This window comes from Rhinopithecus roxellana, chromosome 10 (assembly GCF_007565055.1).
Source record: "Rhinopithecus roxellana isolate Shanxi Qingling chromosome 10, ASM756505v1, whole genome shotgun sequence".
In the NCBI taxonomy this organism is placed as follows: domain Eukaryota; kingdom Metazoa; phylum Chordata; class Mammalia; order Primates; family Cercopithecidae; genus Rhinopithecus; species Rhinopithecus roxellana.
This window is the reverse complement of record NC_044558.1, coordinates 40,168,754-40,183,980: the sequence shown is the minus strand read 5'-3', so window position 1 is coordinate 40,183,980 and position 15,227 is coordinate 40,168,754. Positions and strand designations below refer to the sequence as shown.

At 38.7% G+C, this 15,227-nt stretch overlaps 2 protein-coding genes across 5 annotated transcripts in view; both read right to left on the bottom strand.

The window, feature by feature from the left end:
* The window catches only part of PTPRB (protein tyrosine phosphatase receptor type B), a 133,174-nt gene extending 125,802 nt beyond the window's left edge, over positions 1-7,372 (bottom strand). The window contains exons 1-2 of the mRNA XM_010358716.2: positions 6,819-7,372; positions 5,146-5,541 (exon numbers count right to left, since the gene is read on the bottom strand). Of these exons, the coding sequence (XP_010357018.2) occupies positions 5,146-5,541; positions 6,819-6,873 (451 nt within the window). The 5' untranslated portion in view covers positions 6,874-7,372. The remainder of the gene's footprint in view (positions 1-5,145; positions 5,542-6,818) is intronic.
* A 195-nt stretch (positions 7,373-7,567) lies between these two features.
* Positions 7,568-15,227, bottom strand: part of PTPRR (protein tyrosine phosphatase receptor type R) — a 294,648-nt gene continuing 286,988 nt past the window's right edge. For all 4 annotated transcript variants that reach the window (XM_030939760.1, XM_030939761.1, XM_030939763.1 and 1 more), the window contains one exon: positions 7,568-8,777. In XM_030939760.1, coding sequence (XP_030795620.1) covers positions 8,684-8,777 — 94 coding nt within the window. In that variant the 3' untranslated portion in view covers positions 7,568-8,683. The remainder of the gene's footprint in view (positions 8,778-15,227) is intronic.

Sequence of the window (15,227 nt, the reverse complement as noted above, 5' to 3'; positions counted from 1 at the left end):
TCACAATTGCTTCAAAGAGAATAAAACACCTAGGAATCCAACTTACAAGGGATGTAAAGGACCTCTTCAAGAAGAACTATAAACCACTGCTCAACGAAATAAAAGAAGACACAAACAAATGGAAGAACATTTCATGATCATGGATAGGAAGAATCAATATTGTGAAAATGGCCATACTGCCCAAGGTAATTTATAGATTCAATGCCATACCCATCAAGCTACCAATGACTTTCTTCACAGAATTGGAAAAAACTACTTTAAAGTTCATATGGAACCAAAAAAGAGCCCGCATTGCCAAGACAATCCTAAGCCAAAAGAACAAAGCTGGAGGCATCATACTACCTGACTTTACACTATATGACAAGGCTACAGTAACCAAAACAGCGTGGTACTGGTACCAAAACAGAGATATAGACCAATGGAACATAACAGAGGCCTCAGAAATAACACCACACATCTACAACCATCTGAAATGTGACAAACCTGACAAAAACAAGACATGGGGAAAGGATTCCCTATTTAATAAAAGGTGATTGGAAAAACTGGCCAGCCATATGTAGGAAGCTGAAAATGGATCCCTTCCTTACACCTTATACAAAAATTAATTCAAGATGGATTAAAGACTTAAATGTTAGACCTAAAATCATAAAAACCCTAGAAGAAAACCTAGGCAATACCATTCAGGATATAGGCATGGTCAAAGACTTCATGACTAAAACACCAAAAGCAACGGCAACAAAGGCCAAAATAGACAAATGGCATCTAATTAAACTAAAGAGCTTCTGCACAGTAGAAGAAACTACCATTAGAGTGAACAGGCAACCTACAGAATGGGAGAAAATTTTTTCAATCTACCCATCTGACAAAGGGGTAATATCCAGAATCTACAAAGAACTTAAACAAATTTACAAGAAAAAAACAAACAACTGCATCAAAAAGTGGGCAAAGGATATGAAGAGACACTTCTCAAAAGACATTTATGCAGCCAACAGACACATGAAAAATGCTCATCATCACTGGTCATCAGAGAAATGCCAATCAAAACCACAATTAGATACCATCTCGTGCCAGTTAGAATGGCAATCATTAAAAAGTCAGGAAACAACAGATGCTGGAGAGGATGTGGAGAAATAGGAATGCTTTTACACTGTTGATGGTAGTGTAAATTAGTTCAAGCATTGTGGAAGACAGTCTGGCGATTCCTCAAGGATCTAGAACTAGAAGTACCATTTGAACCAGCCATCCCATCACTGGGTATATACCCAAAGGATTATAAATCATGCTACTATAAAGACACATGCACATGTGTTTATTGTGGCACTATTCACAATAGCAAAGACTTGGAACCAACCCAAATGTCCATCAATGATAGACTGGATTAAGAAAATGTGGTACATATACACCATGGAATACTATGCAGCCATAAAAAATGATGAGTTCATGTCCTTTGCAGGGACATGGATGAAGCTAGAAACCATCATTCTCAGCAAACTATCGCAAGGACAGAAAACCAAACATCGCATGTACCGCTCATAGGTGGGAATTGAACAACAAGAACACTTGGACACAGGGCAGGGAACATCACACACCAGGGCCTGTCGGGGGAGGGGGCTTGGGGAGGGATAGCACTGAGAGAAATGCCTAGTGTAAATGATGAGTTGATGGGTGCAGACAACCAACATGACACATGTATACCTATGTAACAAACCTGCACGTTATGCACATGTATGCTAGAACTTAAAGTATAATTTTTTTTAAAAAAAGAATGAGTGCTTAATGTGACATACTGGCAAGGACATATATTGGAAAGGAAAGTACTTTCTTCTCTCTATATTCTATTGCAATTACCTATTTATTTACTTATCTGATTTCCCCATTACTCTAAGGAATAAGACGTATTTAATGATTTTCAACGTTGGTTGCACATCAGAATCACCTAGAAAGTACTTTAAAAATACAATACCTGGCCGGGCGCGGTGGCTCAAGCCTGTAATCCCAGCACTTTGGGAGGCCGAGACGGGCGGATCACGAGGTCAGGAGATCGAGACCATCCTGGCGAACACGGTGAAACCCCGTCTCTACTAAAACATACAAAAAACTAGCCGGGCGAGGTGGCGGGCGCCTGTAGTCCCAGCTACTCGGGAGGCTGAGGCAGGAGAATGGCGTAAACCCGGGAGGCGGAGCTTGCAGTGAGCTGAGATCCGGCCACTGTACTCCAGCCTGGGCAGCAGAGTGAGACTCCGTCTCAAAAAAAAAAAAAAAAAAAAATACAATACCTGATTTAGTCAGCTTAGAAGTTTTGTACTCTAGTATTAGTTAAAAGCTGCCATGTGAGTCTAATATGCAGCTTGGGTTAAAAATCCCTAGTGGAGGGTACCTTAGTACTAGCACAAGCTCTGGCACATAGTAGGTGTTAAATAAATATTACCTGGAAACTTGAATACAATCATTAATGTGTCTTTTATGAAACAAATATGAAACATGTGGTTTAGAGTTTTACCTTCATAGGTCTGCTTTCTTTTACTGAAGAACACACAAAAAAATTCACATCCCATGGATGAACAACACATGTATTCGTGCTGCTTTAGATTATAATACTTAGTTATCAACTTAAACAATGATTTGGAATCATTCATTGCAAACATATGAATGCATTTCAGTTAATTTTTCACAGTAGCTACTCTAGCAGGTCAGTGAGCTCTCATGATATAGGTCTACAAGTAACATTCTTAATCTTTTATCAGGGCTAGGCACGGTGATTCACGCCTGTAATCCCAGTACTTCGGGAGACTGAGGTGGGAGGATCACTTGAGCCCAAGAGTTGGAGGTTACAGTGAGCTATGTTCACATCATGGCTCTCCTGCCTGGACAACAGAGCAAGACTTTGTTTCTAAAAACAAAAAACAAAAAAACCCCACAATGGCATTTAAGATGGAGCAGAAAAATGTATCTGTTAGCTTATAATTGTGTTAAAGCAAAAGTATGTGTTATACTTATGTATACACAAATATAAGGGTGTTTTTGTACCACAATTGTGCAAATTTTAACTTCTGCTTTTTCTAGAAATTCATTTCTTTCCCCAACACATATTATCAGGCATTTTTTTGAGTATAGCATTGTTCAGTGATTAATTGCAAATGGCTTATTCTAGGTACCTTATTTTTGAAGTCCATTACTAGACATTTGTATGAGGGTCATAGGAGGTAGTTTTTCTATGAATTATCTTTTATCTTGAATAACTCACCACTGAATCCATATCTACTTTTTTAAAAAGTTCCAACTAAGTAATCTTATGTTAGATAAGGTTTGATTGGGCTTTGGGGATGAATCTCACTTCTTGTGAAGATTACAACTGGAATTGTTATATTCCAAATGGAATATTTTAATGTTCCATTACACTGGATATTACAAATAGAATAGTTATAATGTTTCTATATTATTTAGGAGAGGCCTTGACAGATGAACCACAGGAAGGGTATTGTACAAATTGGTGCTATATGCTGAATATTTTCTGATAAAGTTGAATTTTCTAATTGGTTTTTTATCTTATTCTCATAAGCAGAAATGATATAAGAATAGAAACTATAACTCTCAACCTTTATTGTAACAAAGCATAGAGCTTATTGTAGAAAAGTGTAACACGTTCAACTGGTATCTGGTTAAATGCTTGTTTTAACTACAGAATGAATGAGAAAAAATTGTCCGAAGATTACCATGGTGGAAAAACTAATATAGGCCTCAAAAATCAATACCTAATGAAAAGACTTAACAACACAGTGGATGCCGATCTCCATATTTGATTATGGATCAAAATTTTCTGGTGATTAATAAATATCAAGTATTATGCACAAATCCAGATTTCCTGAAACAGAATCTTGGAGGTGGTTGTAGAGGAAAAAATGGTGGGAAAGAATCCTGGGAATGTGTATTTTTTTATTTGTATTTTTAGTTCTGGGGTACATGTGCAGGGTGTGCAGGTTTGTTACATAGGTAAACGTGCGCCGTGGTGCTTTGTTGCACCTATCAACCCATCACCTAGGAATTAAGCCCAGCATGCATTAGCTACGGGAATGTGTATTTTTAGTAAGCCCTCCCTTTTCTACCCCACGTGATTCTTATGCAAGTCATGGGGCAAGTCTGCAGTCAAGCATTTGAGAATCTCTGGTGTAGTGAAATGTACACTGAACAAAGAGTTTAAAAACTTAGGCTCTAATCATAGATCTGGGACAAATTACTTAACCCTGACAAATTTGTCGTCTTAGTGAGGCGCTTCATTTCTTGACAACTTTTCCCATACTTTGTAAGGTCCATTGTTGCCTAATATATTGTGGTTCATCAGTTTTATCTTTCATGACTTCCTAAAGCAAACCTCTAATAGAGGAGTAAATACACAATAACATGATTAACTTCAAGAGAAGATTAAACTGCCTATATATTCCACAAGAAAAATTCCTAGCTCAGGACTGAACTGTGTCCTGCACCAGGAGCTCGCGCATGTATATAACATGTTTTTACCTGTGTCCATTATCTGGGTTATATCCATTAATGGTCAATAAATTAGAAAAATCTATGGCTTCCCATTGATTCTTAACATTTCAAAAGCATGTTACCTCCAAAAGACATCTACCCCTAAACATCAATACAAGAGATCTGCAAAAACACATCTATCTTCCAGTCTTATCAAGCACCATTCTGATGTTCTAATAATTTCTTATAATCAGCAAACAGAAGTGTCTGTCAATAAAATCTAATAATTTCCTGATTACTGACTTTAGTCATTACATATGTATGCTGTGTATATGCCTAGATCCATATTCCTACATCTAACAGTGCTTAACCATATTATTGGCAGAGAAGAGAGGCTCATGAAATATTTGTGGAATTAATAAAAGAAGCAAGACAAGACGGGAAGGAAGAACAAGCAATAGAAAAAGTTGGGCTTATTTTAATGAGGGTAATGAAGTCTTCCATCATTGGGCACGTCACCATCCACCTCCATTAGCTTATGAATCTTCCATAGGAAATATGTTGGGGCATGTGGACTTCCCTTAAATGTAAAAAACAAAACAAAACAAAACAAAACAAAAAAACCCAAGATATTTAGTAGAAAGACTTTCAGGATTCGTTCTGAAAGGAATAGCTCACCTTTTTTTAAACAGAGGCTTTCATTGACCAGTTTTCCCTCCTTGTTGACGTCTATTTTCATCCAGCTATGGAGGTATTTCCTGGCCTTCTTGACCACTACTCTGGAGCCTTGTTTCTGGAGAAAGAGAGACGTATTTTCCACCTCAAGGAAGCCTTCCTGATCATAGCAGGTCCATCGGGGTGCCTGGGAACAGCGGTCCAAGATGGCTGAGCGGGAGGGGCCACGAGAGGAGTTGGAGATGGCCAAGCATAGTGCAGATTTAACATGAAGGAGCTTTTCATCCTCAGTCCACATCCACTGCTGGTTCTGGATGGTCCTATTGCATGAGCCCACGACCACTTTCTCATTTTTGAAAAGACACTGTTGTTTCTGGACATGGACAATCTGAAACCCTTCTGGAAGATGAAAAGCTCATAAAGCACTAGGTAGCAAATTATGAGGCCCATTAGAAAACGGAAGAACCCACCCACAAATGAGCTGAATAAAATCACTAGTTTTACTTATATTTTGTTATTGCTATCATTTCAAGTGAATATTCTCATATTTAACACGTGATTTAAAATTCCAAAGCTGACGATGTAAAATGTCAATATGTCACACTTAACGCCCCATCATTTTTTTTTTTTTTTTTTTTAATTTTCACATGCTTTAGGGGACAAAAACACACCTCTTATTGGAAAACAAAAGGAAGCTTGGAAAGAAACAAAATCATCCAAAGTATACAGTATATTTTAGCCCAATTAGTTAGATATGCTGAAGTTATGAAACGCTCAGCTCCCTTTTTAAACATTTGACATATTCGATATAACCTTCCTCTCCTACCTTAAAAAGGTACCCCCTTTTCCAGTCTTTAAATTCACATTGCAGTATTTGTATATACATTTCATAGTTTGAATAACAATTTTAAAAAATTGCATACATTTATCAAAAAATAAAACAAATGTTCCCACTTCTCCAAGCACAACCTCCTAGCTAATTGCAGCCCATGAAAGTATTGATTATCACAAACTAAATTTCCTTTAGTTATGGAGAGGAACATTTCTCTATTTTATGACAATATCTACAGTTTTCTCTCAAATACTAAAAGATCTTTTAAAAATCATCATTTTCTAATGTAAGAAAATTAAACATCCGATTCCTAAACATCAGTATTAAAATGCAAGATATTCTGGCTCAGAAACAATTTTCAATGAGGTTTTACTTAAATTGCCCAGCTCGCTCATGAAAATGTTCAGCCTTGCCAAATGACAACTTCCAAATAAAACACACTACATTTCATCACCCACTTTAATCATATTTCTTCCATTTTCTTTCTTTAACACAAAAGAAAATAAAACTATAACCGGGTTGGAAAAAGGCTTGGGGAAAGCCACAGACTGTTATATAACACAGACTTTTCCTCGGGGTTCTTTATGCTCTGCTCTAAATGTATCATTTCAGGGGCTGCCTCAAGCATTGGAGGATGAGAGGAGAGCATTTATTTTCTTTTGGAGAGAAATCTCAACAGTGTGGGCATACCTGGCTCCTTTTATTCCCGCTTTTCATCGTCTTTGGCTAAACTGCCATGGAGACCTGGCCCCTTCCACCTCATTTCAGACACTTTTCAAAGACCAGAGACTCCTTGGCTAGATCTGGAAGAAATGCCTCAGGAAACTGAGGCAGACTCACTCACCTGAGTTCCTGAAGATCAAGCAGGTAAGAATCACCATGTAAAATTCAGCCTCCATTTTCCACTTAGCAACTGTTCATGCTTCGCTTGGGAAAAAAAAAAAATTCTCCCAGATAAGAGAAGCAAAGACTAGGAAGGAAATGTGCCTTCATGGTGGGGGGAAAAGTCAGTGACGAGCACTTCCTCCTATTGAATTGTTTGGGGAAGTTTTACACCAGTGTCCTTTTGTCTGTTTCCTTAGAAAGAAGGGATTATGATTACCTCTCTTTTTTTTATGTAGAAAATATTCCAGCCTTCAAGGGCAGAGTAAATCTCATTAAGACCTCACCTACCTTTCCTTTGGCGTGTGACTACTTCTTAACCTCAAGAAGAAAGAAAGGAATTGTAATCTTAGATAATTGAATGTTCCTGAAACATTACATCTCTTCAGGTGATGTGATTCTGCTGAATAAACACAAGCCATGTAATTCATGAGGGTCTATGACAAGTGACACAAAGACATAAACACGTACTGTTTGTATAATGATACGCTGCGAGTCTATTGAGGAAAACCACATAATGATGGCATTTCTAGATCATTATCTCCCAAGTGATGACAATATTACATTTTGAGATCGTCATCTTCACTGGGGAGATGCAGACACTAAAATTAAACCCATCACATTATGTACTTTGGTCTTCCCCAAACAGATGATGGCCTCTTTCCAACTAGAAAAAAAAAGAAAGAAAGAAAAAAAAAGAATATGTTTTACTCAGTGTTTAGTATTAAGAGTTTATTGGCAGTATGAAACAAAGTCAACATTGCTGCATTAAAAATTCATATTTGAGCAGAACAGCTAGTGTTTGCTGAGGGTAGTTATTTGAATTTTTTTTGTCTCTTGAAGGTTGAAACCTTTCAGAAATGTAAGGACATACATGGAAATGTCCTCATAAGGAACCTCTGAAAATGGGACAGGTTATATCATTCCTGAAGGCATATACATTTTGTTGAGAGAGAGATTCCAGGTAGATAGCATATTCAAAAATCCCTTCTTAGCAAAAGAGTGACACGTAGTTAAAATTTTTGATACTTCATAGTTGCTACAAATTTGTTTTTCCCTTTTAAAGTAAAATGACTCATGATGTAGAAATACAGTGGATAGAGTTCTGGAGCAGAAGTCACCTCTATGACCAATAAGAGAGAGTAAATACATATATACCCAATGACAATCATTGTGCTCTGTAATTGTTTGATAGGAGGTACTATAAATACACATTTAATAGGTAATATTATCAAGACACATTTCCATATAAAATAGTTACTGCTTTTGATTTTTGTTTTTCAAAAACAAAGACTTATTTGTTAAAAATCCATTATCAACCACTTGCAACTTTAGCAGCAAGATTCTGGTAACTGAGAAAGGTAATAGCACTTCAAAACAGGAACAGTTTAACAGCTGACAGTCCATTCACAAGACAGATTTTGCAAACATTAAAGCATCTAACACATAATACGAATGTCTTCAGCAGCTCATCCAGTCATCATCTGATGACATTTATTACTGAATATTACATACATACATTCTGTGTGGCAGATAGAGTTCGTACAGACAAAACAAAATCTGCCTTAGGCTGTGTGAGAAACCTATCTTACCTCCATCATCAAAAAACCTTCGAAATAATTTGGGGGATGCTTACAAATGCATTCATATACACAAGGAGCTGGCAATCTTAAATATGTTGCCCAGTCTTCCACAATCCATGCCATACGTTGTCTTCAAAGCCTCTCCTTCCCTCCATTGCAGGAAGCTCCTTCTAGAAGCCTTGGGTGGGTAATTTGACTAATCACCCACCTCAAGAGATTGATGGTCTGACAAGTCTTCAATGACTCACTGAACAGTCTCTGCTGAAAGTCTGCTCTCATACAGGCACAGAGCATGGTGCACAAATTCATACTGCTCACTGGTTTGCACCATTCCACCTCTGCAAGGAAGAAATCACAAAATAACTTCATTTTGCTAAAATCTTGCAATTTCAAGTAACACGGAGATTACATCCAAGCTAGGGTGTTATGTCAAAGACACATAGAACAGTCGACCTAGTGGTGCTTTTGTTATTCCTCTAACCTGTGTCCAAATGTCTCAACTATCAAAGTGAACATGCTAATGTATATAAAGGGCTTAACACAGTCCCTGGCGCACAGTAGGCATGTGATTAATTTTACTTATGTAACATTACTGGGGAGGTGGTAAGTCTAATGATCAAGTACTTGGATTTGGCATCAGCCAAGGTGAGTTCAAATCCCTCCTCTGCCAATTCTTAGCCGGATGTTCTTGGACAAATTCCTCAAAACCCCTTGCACTTTAGTTTCCTACTCTCTTAAAGCAGGATAGTAAGAGTAACTACTTTGTAAGGTTGCTGTGAAGGTTAAAGAGATTCAGTGTAGCTGGTGTATTGATATTACTTCTGAGGTGCCTCATGATTCATCTCGTGTTAAAATGGTTTATACATTTGGCTTAAAATTGATTGACGGTGACAAACCAAACCAAACTCATCTGCAAAATGTTGCTCTTTCTACAAGTAAAAATAATTCTACCTTGGAATGGTTTATTTGAATATGTTGTATGGAAGCAACCTTAGCCTTTGGGTGTACTGGGTGTCTAAACACAATAGTGGGCGAGTCCTTAAATGAGTTGGAAAAAGAGAATTGGCTCTGCTCTGGCATTTTCCTCTCGGTTATCACCATTCTCACTAGCTGCTCAGCACCCTTCTTGTCAATGGATTCATAGAAGGCACTTGGCTTCATGAGAAATAATGGTGCTTCTCATTATGTTTTTATATACATAATACCTATATCACATTTTCCCCCTTCATAATTACGATCCTTTTTTTGTTTCAGTTTTTGAGACGAGGGACTCCCGAATTGCTTAGGCTGTCATGCAGTGGCATGATCACAGCTCAGTGCAGCCTCGACTTCCTGGGATCAAGCAATTCTCCTACCTCAGACTCTGGAGTAGCTGGGACTACAGGCACCACCACACCTGGACAATTTTTTGATTGTTTTTTCTTGTAGAGACAAGGTCTCACTATGTTGCCCAGGCTGGTCTCCTGGACTCAAGTGATCCTCTTGTCTCGGGCTCCCAAAGTGATAGAATCACAGGCGTGAACCACAGTGTCCAGCCCTATAATTATGATTTTTTAGCTTGACAAAGTTACAAGACATTAATATGTTACTTACTATTCCTGCTCACTGTATAAAAGCATCACTGTCGGTAACTATTTGAAGTCTTGTAAAGTCTCTGTAACTCTGCAATCATGCAATAAATCTTATATTTTAGTTTAACTCCATGTTTTAACCAGATTTTTCCAAGTGGCTGTTAGTATCATTCAAAATAACTTTGATTATTTAGGCACTTCAACTTAAAAACAAGATATCTTGTCTCACTATAACAAGACTTCTAGTTAATGGTAATAATAAAAACTGGGCTTGTATCTATGTTTATCTGTCAACCTATGTCAATTTTAAAGGCAGCAAAACTTCCCTGTTTTAAACAGTGATTCCCCAGGAAAATTAACATGATGTCAAAATGATGTATTTGGCAGAAAAGAAAGAGGTAAATTCACAGTTTTTGGTGACAGCAACTTATTGACAGAAGTATTTGATTGGTCTTTCTCCCCTAGAACTGTACATTTTGTTGCACTGAAGGCAACCATCTGGGCAAAGTATTCCTTGGTCAGAAGTGAACAACAGAAATGGCCAGCTGAGAATGTGGTAATGGTTTCTCTTCTTAACTGTATGATGACATCTGGGCTCACCTAAAATCATAGCAGGTGTTCTGAAGATGCTGGCTTGAACTGTGAAGCTTGGGAGACACCACCACAGTAAATATTAGGGTAGCTCCAGGGAGCTGAGAGGTGCCTCCCTTCCTCTGGCATTTGCACAGCTCAGAGCACCACTACTCCCCCTTGAGCTGCAGACAGTATATGGAAGCTTCTGTGTGCTCCACCTCTTAGGCTCTGGTCTGTCAACTTCCTCTCACCATTTACCTCACTTTGAGGCAAGATTTTCCCCTTCTTGTATGTTCTGGTCAGCACTGGTATTTACATATCCAACTGGTGAATGAATGGAGACACAGTTTAGATTTTAATAACTGTTTTGCCCTAAGTGGGCCAGTGGTGTAATTTAATGGTTGGAGTATATTTACTATGACATTCTGTTCACTAAATCAAGGTTGTTTTAGCCAGTGAAGGTGGCGAAGATGGAGAAACATACTCATTAATTGTGGGCTGGCAAAATTCTTGCAGGTCTGAAGGCTTCAGGAAGGTATTATGAAAAATTCTCTTACCTCCCACTTAATTTGGAAAATGAAAATGAAAAAAAAAATGGCATTAGAGGAATCCTTAGAGATCATCTACTCTAGTCACTGAAAATATAGCTTTTTTAGAAATCTTGCAATTTTAGGCCGGGCGCGGTGGCTCAAGCCTGTAATCCCAGCACTTTGGGAGGCCGAGACGGGCGGATCACGAGGTCAGGAGATCCAGACCATCCTGGCTAGCACGGTGAAACCCCGTCTCTACTAAAAAATACAAAAAACTAGCCGGGCGAGGTGGCGGGCGCCTGTAGTCCCAGCTACTCGGGAGGCTGAGGCAGGAGAATGGCGTAAATCCGGGAGGCGGAGCTTGCAGTGAGCTGAGATCCGGCCACTGCACTCCAGCCCGGGCGACAGAGCGAGACTCTGTCTCAAAAAAAAAAAAAAAAAAAGAAATCTTGCAATTTTAGAGGCAGGCTTTTCCAAGGTTGGCAGGAAAACTTTTAAGACATCAACATGAAGCTGCCCCTTTCTAACTTTCACCTCATTGGTCCCACTGAAATAACCCAAAAGAAGTCTTAAGGCTCCCCTGTAGTCACACAACAGCTCTCCAAAGGCTGGAAAACAGCCATCAAAGTCTTATAATCTTTTCTTCTTTAGACTAAACATCCTGTGGTCACTCAGTATTTCTGAACAGCCTGGTTTCTCTGTCACTCACCACTCTAGTCTCCCTCTTCTACAGGCTATTTTTATCAAATATGACCTTCTTAGAGTGTTGTGTCTCCTCCTGATGAGATCTATGAAGTAGGCTTATTTTCTCCTCCAGGTGTACACTAGAGACCAATAGATTTGCGCTTGCGGGTACATCAGGTGGTGAGGTCCCCCAGTGCTTACATGGTGCCTGGTGCTCCATAGCATTTTAAGGTATTAACTGATGGTGTAGATTAAATAAAAAGCCAACTGACTTTTTTTGAATGTGGACATTACAGCTTTCTTCCATCCTGTAATTATGCTACTGAAGTTTTGAAACTAAATGCAAGCCTTTCTATTTATTCTTGTTAATTTCAATTTGTTAGTTTCAGCACAATGCTCTTGTTTACTGCATCACTATCTATCAGTCAATGTTAGTCTTCCATTTCTCATTCCCAGCATTGTCTCCCAGATATTTAACAAGGATCCCTTACATCTTTTTATCTAAGGCATTAAAAAAATAGAAAAAGAGACAAAGTAGGGTCTTTAATATGAGTAAGCTGATATCACGTCATATACTATCTAATCCCATTCTAAAATTATTTCCAACTAGGTTGTAGGTCCTTTAAAGACCTACAAGCATAATGGCATAGTCTTCTTCTACTTGTAACAATAAAAAGCACTTACCAGTCCTAGGTAAATACTTGTCAAATGAATAACCCAGGTCATGCTATTTTCATGTCATGTGAAAACAGATAAACACTAGGCTAAAAGAAAGCAAAAGGTATTCCAGGATGCATTCACTGGAGGCTGGTTCAAATTCAGGAACTCATCATAATCATCTTTGAAAATATTAAATAAATGTCCTACTGCATATATTGATATGTAGAATACTCTGTTGGCTGGGTGCAGTGGCTCATGCCTGTAACCCCAGCACTTTGGGAGTGCTGAGTGGAACACTAGAGCCCAAAGTAGGAGGATCACTTGAGCTCAAGAGCTCGAGACCAGCCTGGGCAACATAGTTAGATCCTGTCTACAAATTAAAAGAAAAATTAGCTGGACATGGTGGTGTATGCCTGTGGTCCCAACTACACAAGAGGCTGAGGTGGGAGGATAGCATTTGCTCTATAACAGGTAATCCATTCTTACAAAGGTCAACAGAGTCTTCTTTCTTCTTATTTTTGATACAGGGTCTTGCTTTGTTGCCCAGGCTGGAGTGTAGTCGTGCAGTCATAGCTCACTGAAGCCTTAACCTCCAAGGCTCAGGTGATTCTACCATCTCAGCCTCCCAAGTAGCTAGGATAATAGGTGCATGCCACCATACTGAGTTAATTTTTTCCGGTTTTTTTTTTTTTTTTTTAGAGATAGAATTTTGCCATGTTGCCCAAGCTGGTCTTGAATTCCTAGGCTCAGGAAATCCTTCCACCTCAGCCTCCCAAAGTGCTGGGATTATAGGCATGAGCCACCATGCCTGGCAAATACAGTTTTTTAGATAGGTTGGTCATAGTAAAAAAAGAAACAATTAAGAAGCTAGTACAGTGTCTGTATACAAAATATCTTTATGGAATAAATGAATAAAGCTAGGTTAATTATGGAACTCTCAAGACAGCTCTATAGTAATTCATCCTCAGGAGAGTTCTGACTTGGACTCCAGGAAGCCCTTAGGTCAGATAGGTTTCATGGATTTGCTAGTCTGGATCTATATTACTGATACAAAGTTCCCAATACAAAGTGCTTCTGGGAGGTGAGAAACAGGGGTGCTCTTTTTCTTACTTTTTCTTTTTAGGGCAGGGTCTCACTGTGTCATCCTGGCTGGATCATGGCTCACTGCAGCCTCAACCTCCCAGGTCAAGTGATCTCCTTAGCCTCCCAAGTACCTGGGACTACAGGTGCTCACCAATATGCATGCACCTTAAATTGCAAACAGAAGTGAAACTTAACTTGGGTTCATATCTGATAAATGCTTATGTTAGAACTAAACCATAACCGCAGCCAATTATAAGCACCCAACTCACGTTATTATGTCACTAAAGACTTTCCAATACGGTACCTGAAAAAAGGTATTTATATAATTGCAAACCAACCAAATAAATTCCTTATTTTGTTTCTACACTTTCCCAATAAATACTTGCCTCTGGCATTTTGTCATAGGAACACTAAACCTCTTTTGGTCTGGTGTTTCCCAATGTATGACTGGCTTCTTACTAAATAAACTCTTTAAAATTTTATCATGCCTCAGATATTTCTTTTCCAGTACACATTTGTTTTCCCAGGAGGTATAATACATTAAGTGACAATACCTACTGCTGAGCAGGAGTTAGTTTACCAAAAAAGAGTAAAGTCAAATAAAAATGTCAAGGGAACCCCAGCTAGCTGAGAGAGTGGTGCCAAGTTCATTACCGAGGGGACCAGAGTGTGTTAAGAGGGAGACAGCATACACTGTTGTCAAGACAAATTCTGTCTCCACCACTTACTAGATATTTTACCCCACTACATAATCTCTGCAGTGCTCAGTTTTCTCATCTGCAAATGATGTGACAATAAAAACAATAGTTCCTACTTTACAGCATTGTTGTGAGAAATAAATGGGACAATCATTTAACCTGTTTAGCACACAGCCAAGCACATAGCAATACCATAAATGTCAACCATTATTATTGTTATTGTTACTCTTTGGTACCATCTGGTCAAACAGGACTGGTTAGGAGGCTCTGGAGGGAGGTCCCCAAGGACCTTGGAGAACCAAGAGCAAATCTGGCAGAGGACATTAGTTTGCCCATTAAGATCCAAATATCTTTCTAAATATTGACCAGCCTAGAAGACAGGCATAGTGGAGGCAGATGATGTAGTGGAAAATAGTAGGCTTGGAGTCTGACAGATTCAGGTTTAAATCCTTGTTTTTTAACTTACTTAGCTAAATGATTTTAGACAAGTCATTCAGTCCTTCCCAACCCGGCTTTTCTCACTTGTAAAATGACATAAATGACAAACGTCATCGGGTTGTGAGGATTAAATGAATCAGAGCATATCAATGTCTGGCTGCAGGCTATTCACAGAATCCCCAGAAGCCCAGGGTTCTATAAAGGTGCCTGAGAACCCTGGGCAGGGCAGAGGAGGAGGAATGGGTCATTAGGACTAGATGCCAATCCCAGCTTTGATCAGGGAAGTTGTGTTTTTATTGGTTTTCTGTGTTGGTGTTCTGTGGAAGATTCTGCCTGCAAAATGTTTTCCATTGTTCATAAAGAAGTTTGAAAACCACTGGCCTGGCTAATAAGGTATTTAGGTATTTATCTAATAAGGCTTCAAGTTTTGCAAGGTTTAAATGAAAGAATCCACAAAATGCTTGGCACAGTAACTGCCCTTCAGTGAGGACTAAATAAATGCTGTGTATTATTTTTCTTATTCTTAGTTAATACAACACCTAAGGTAACTA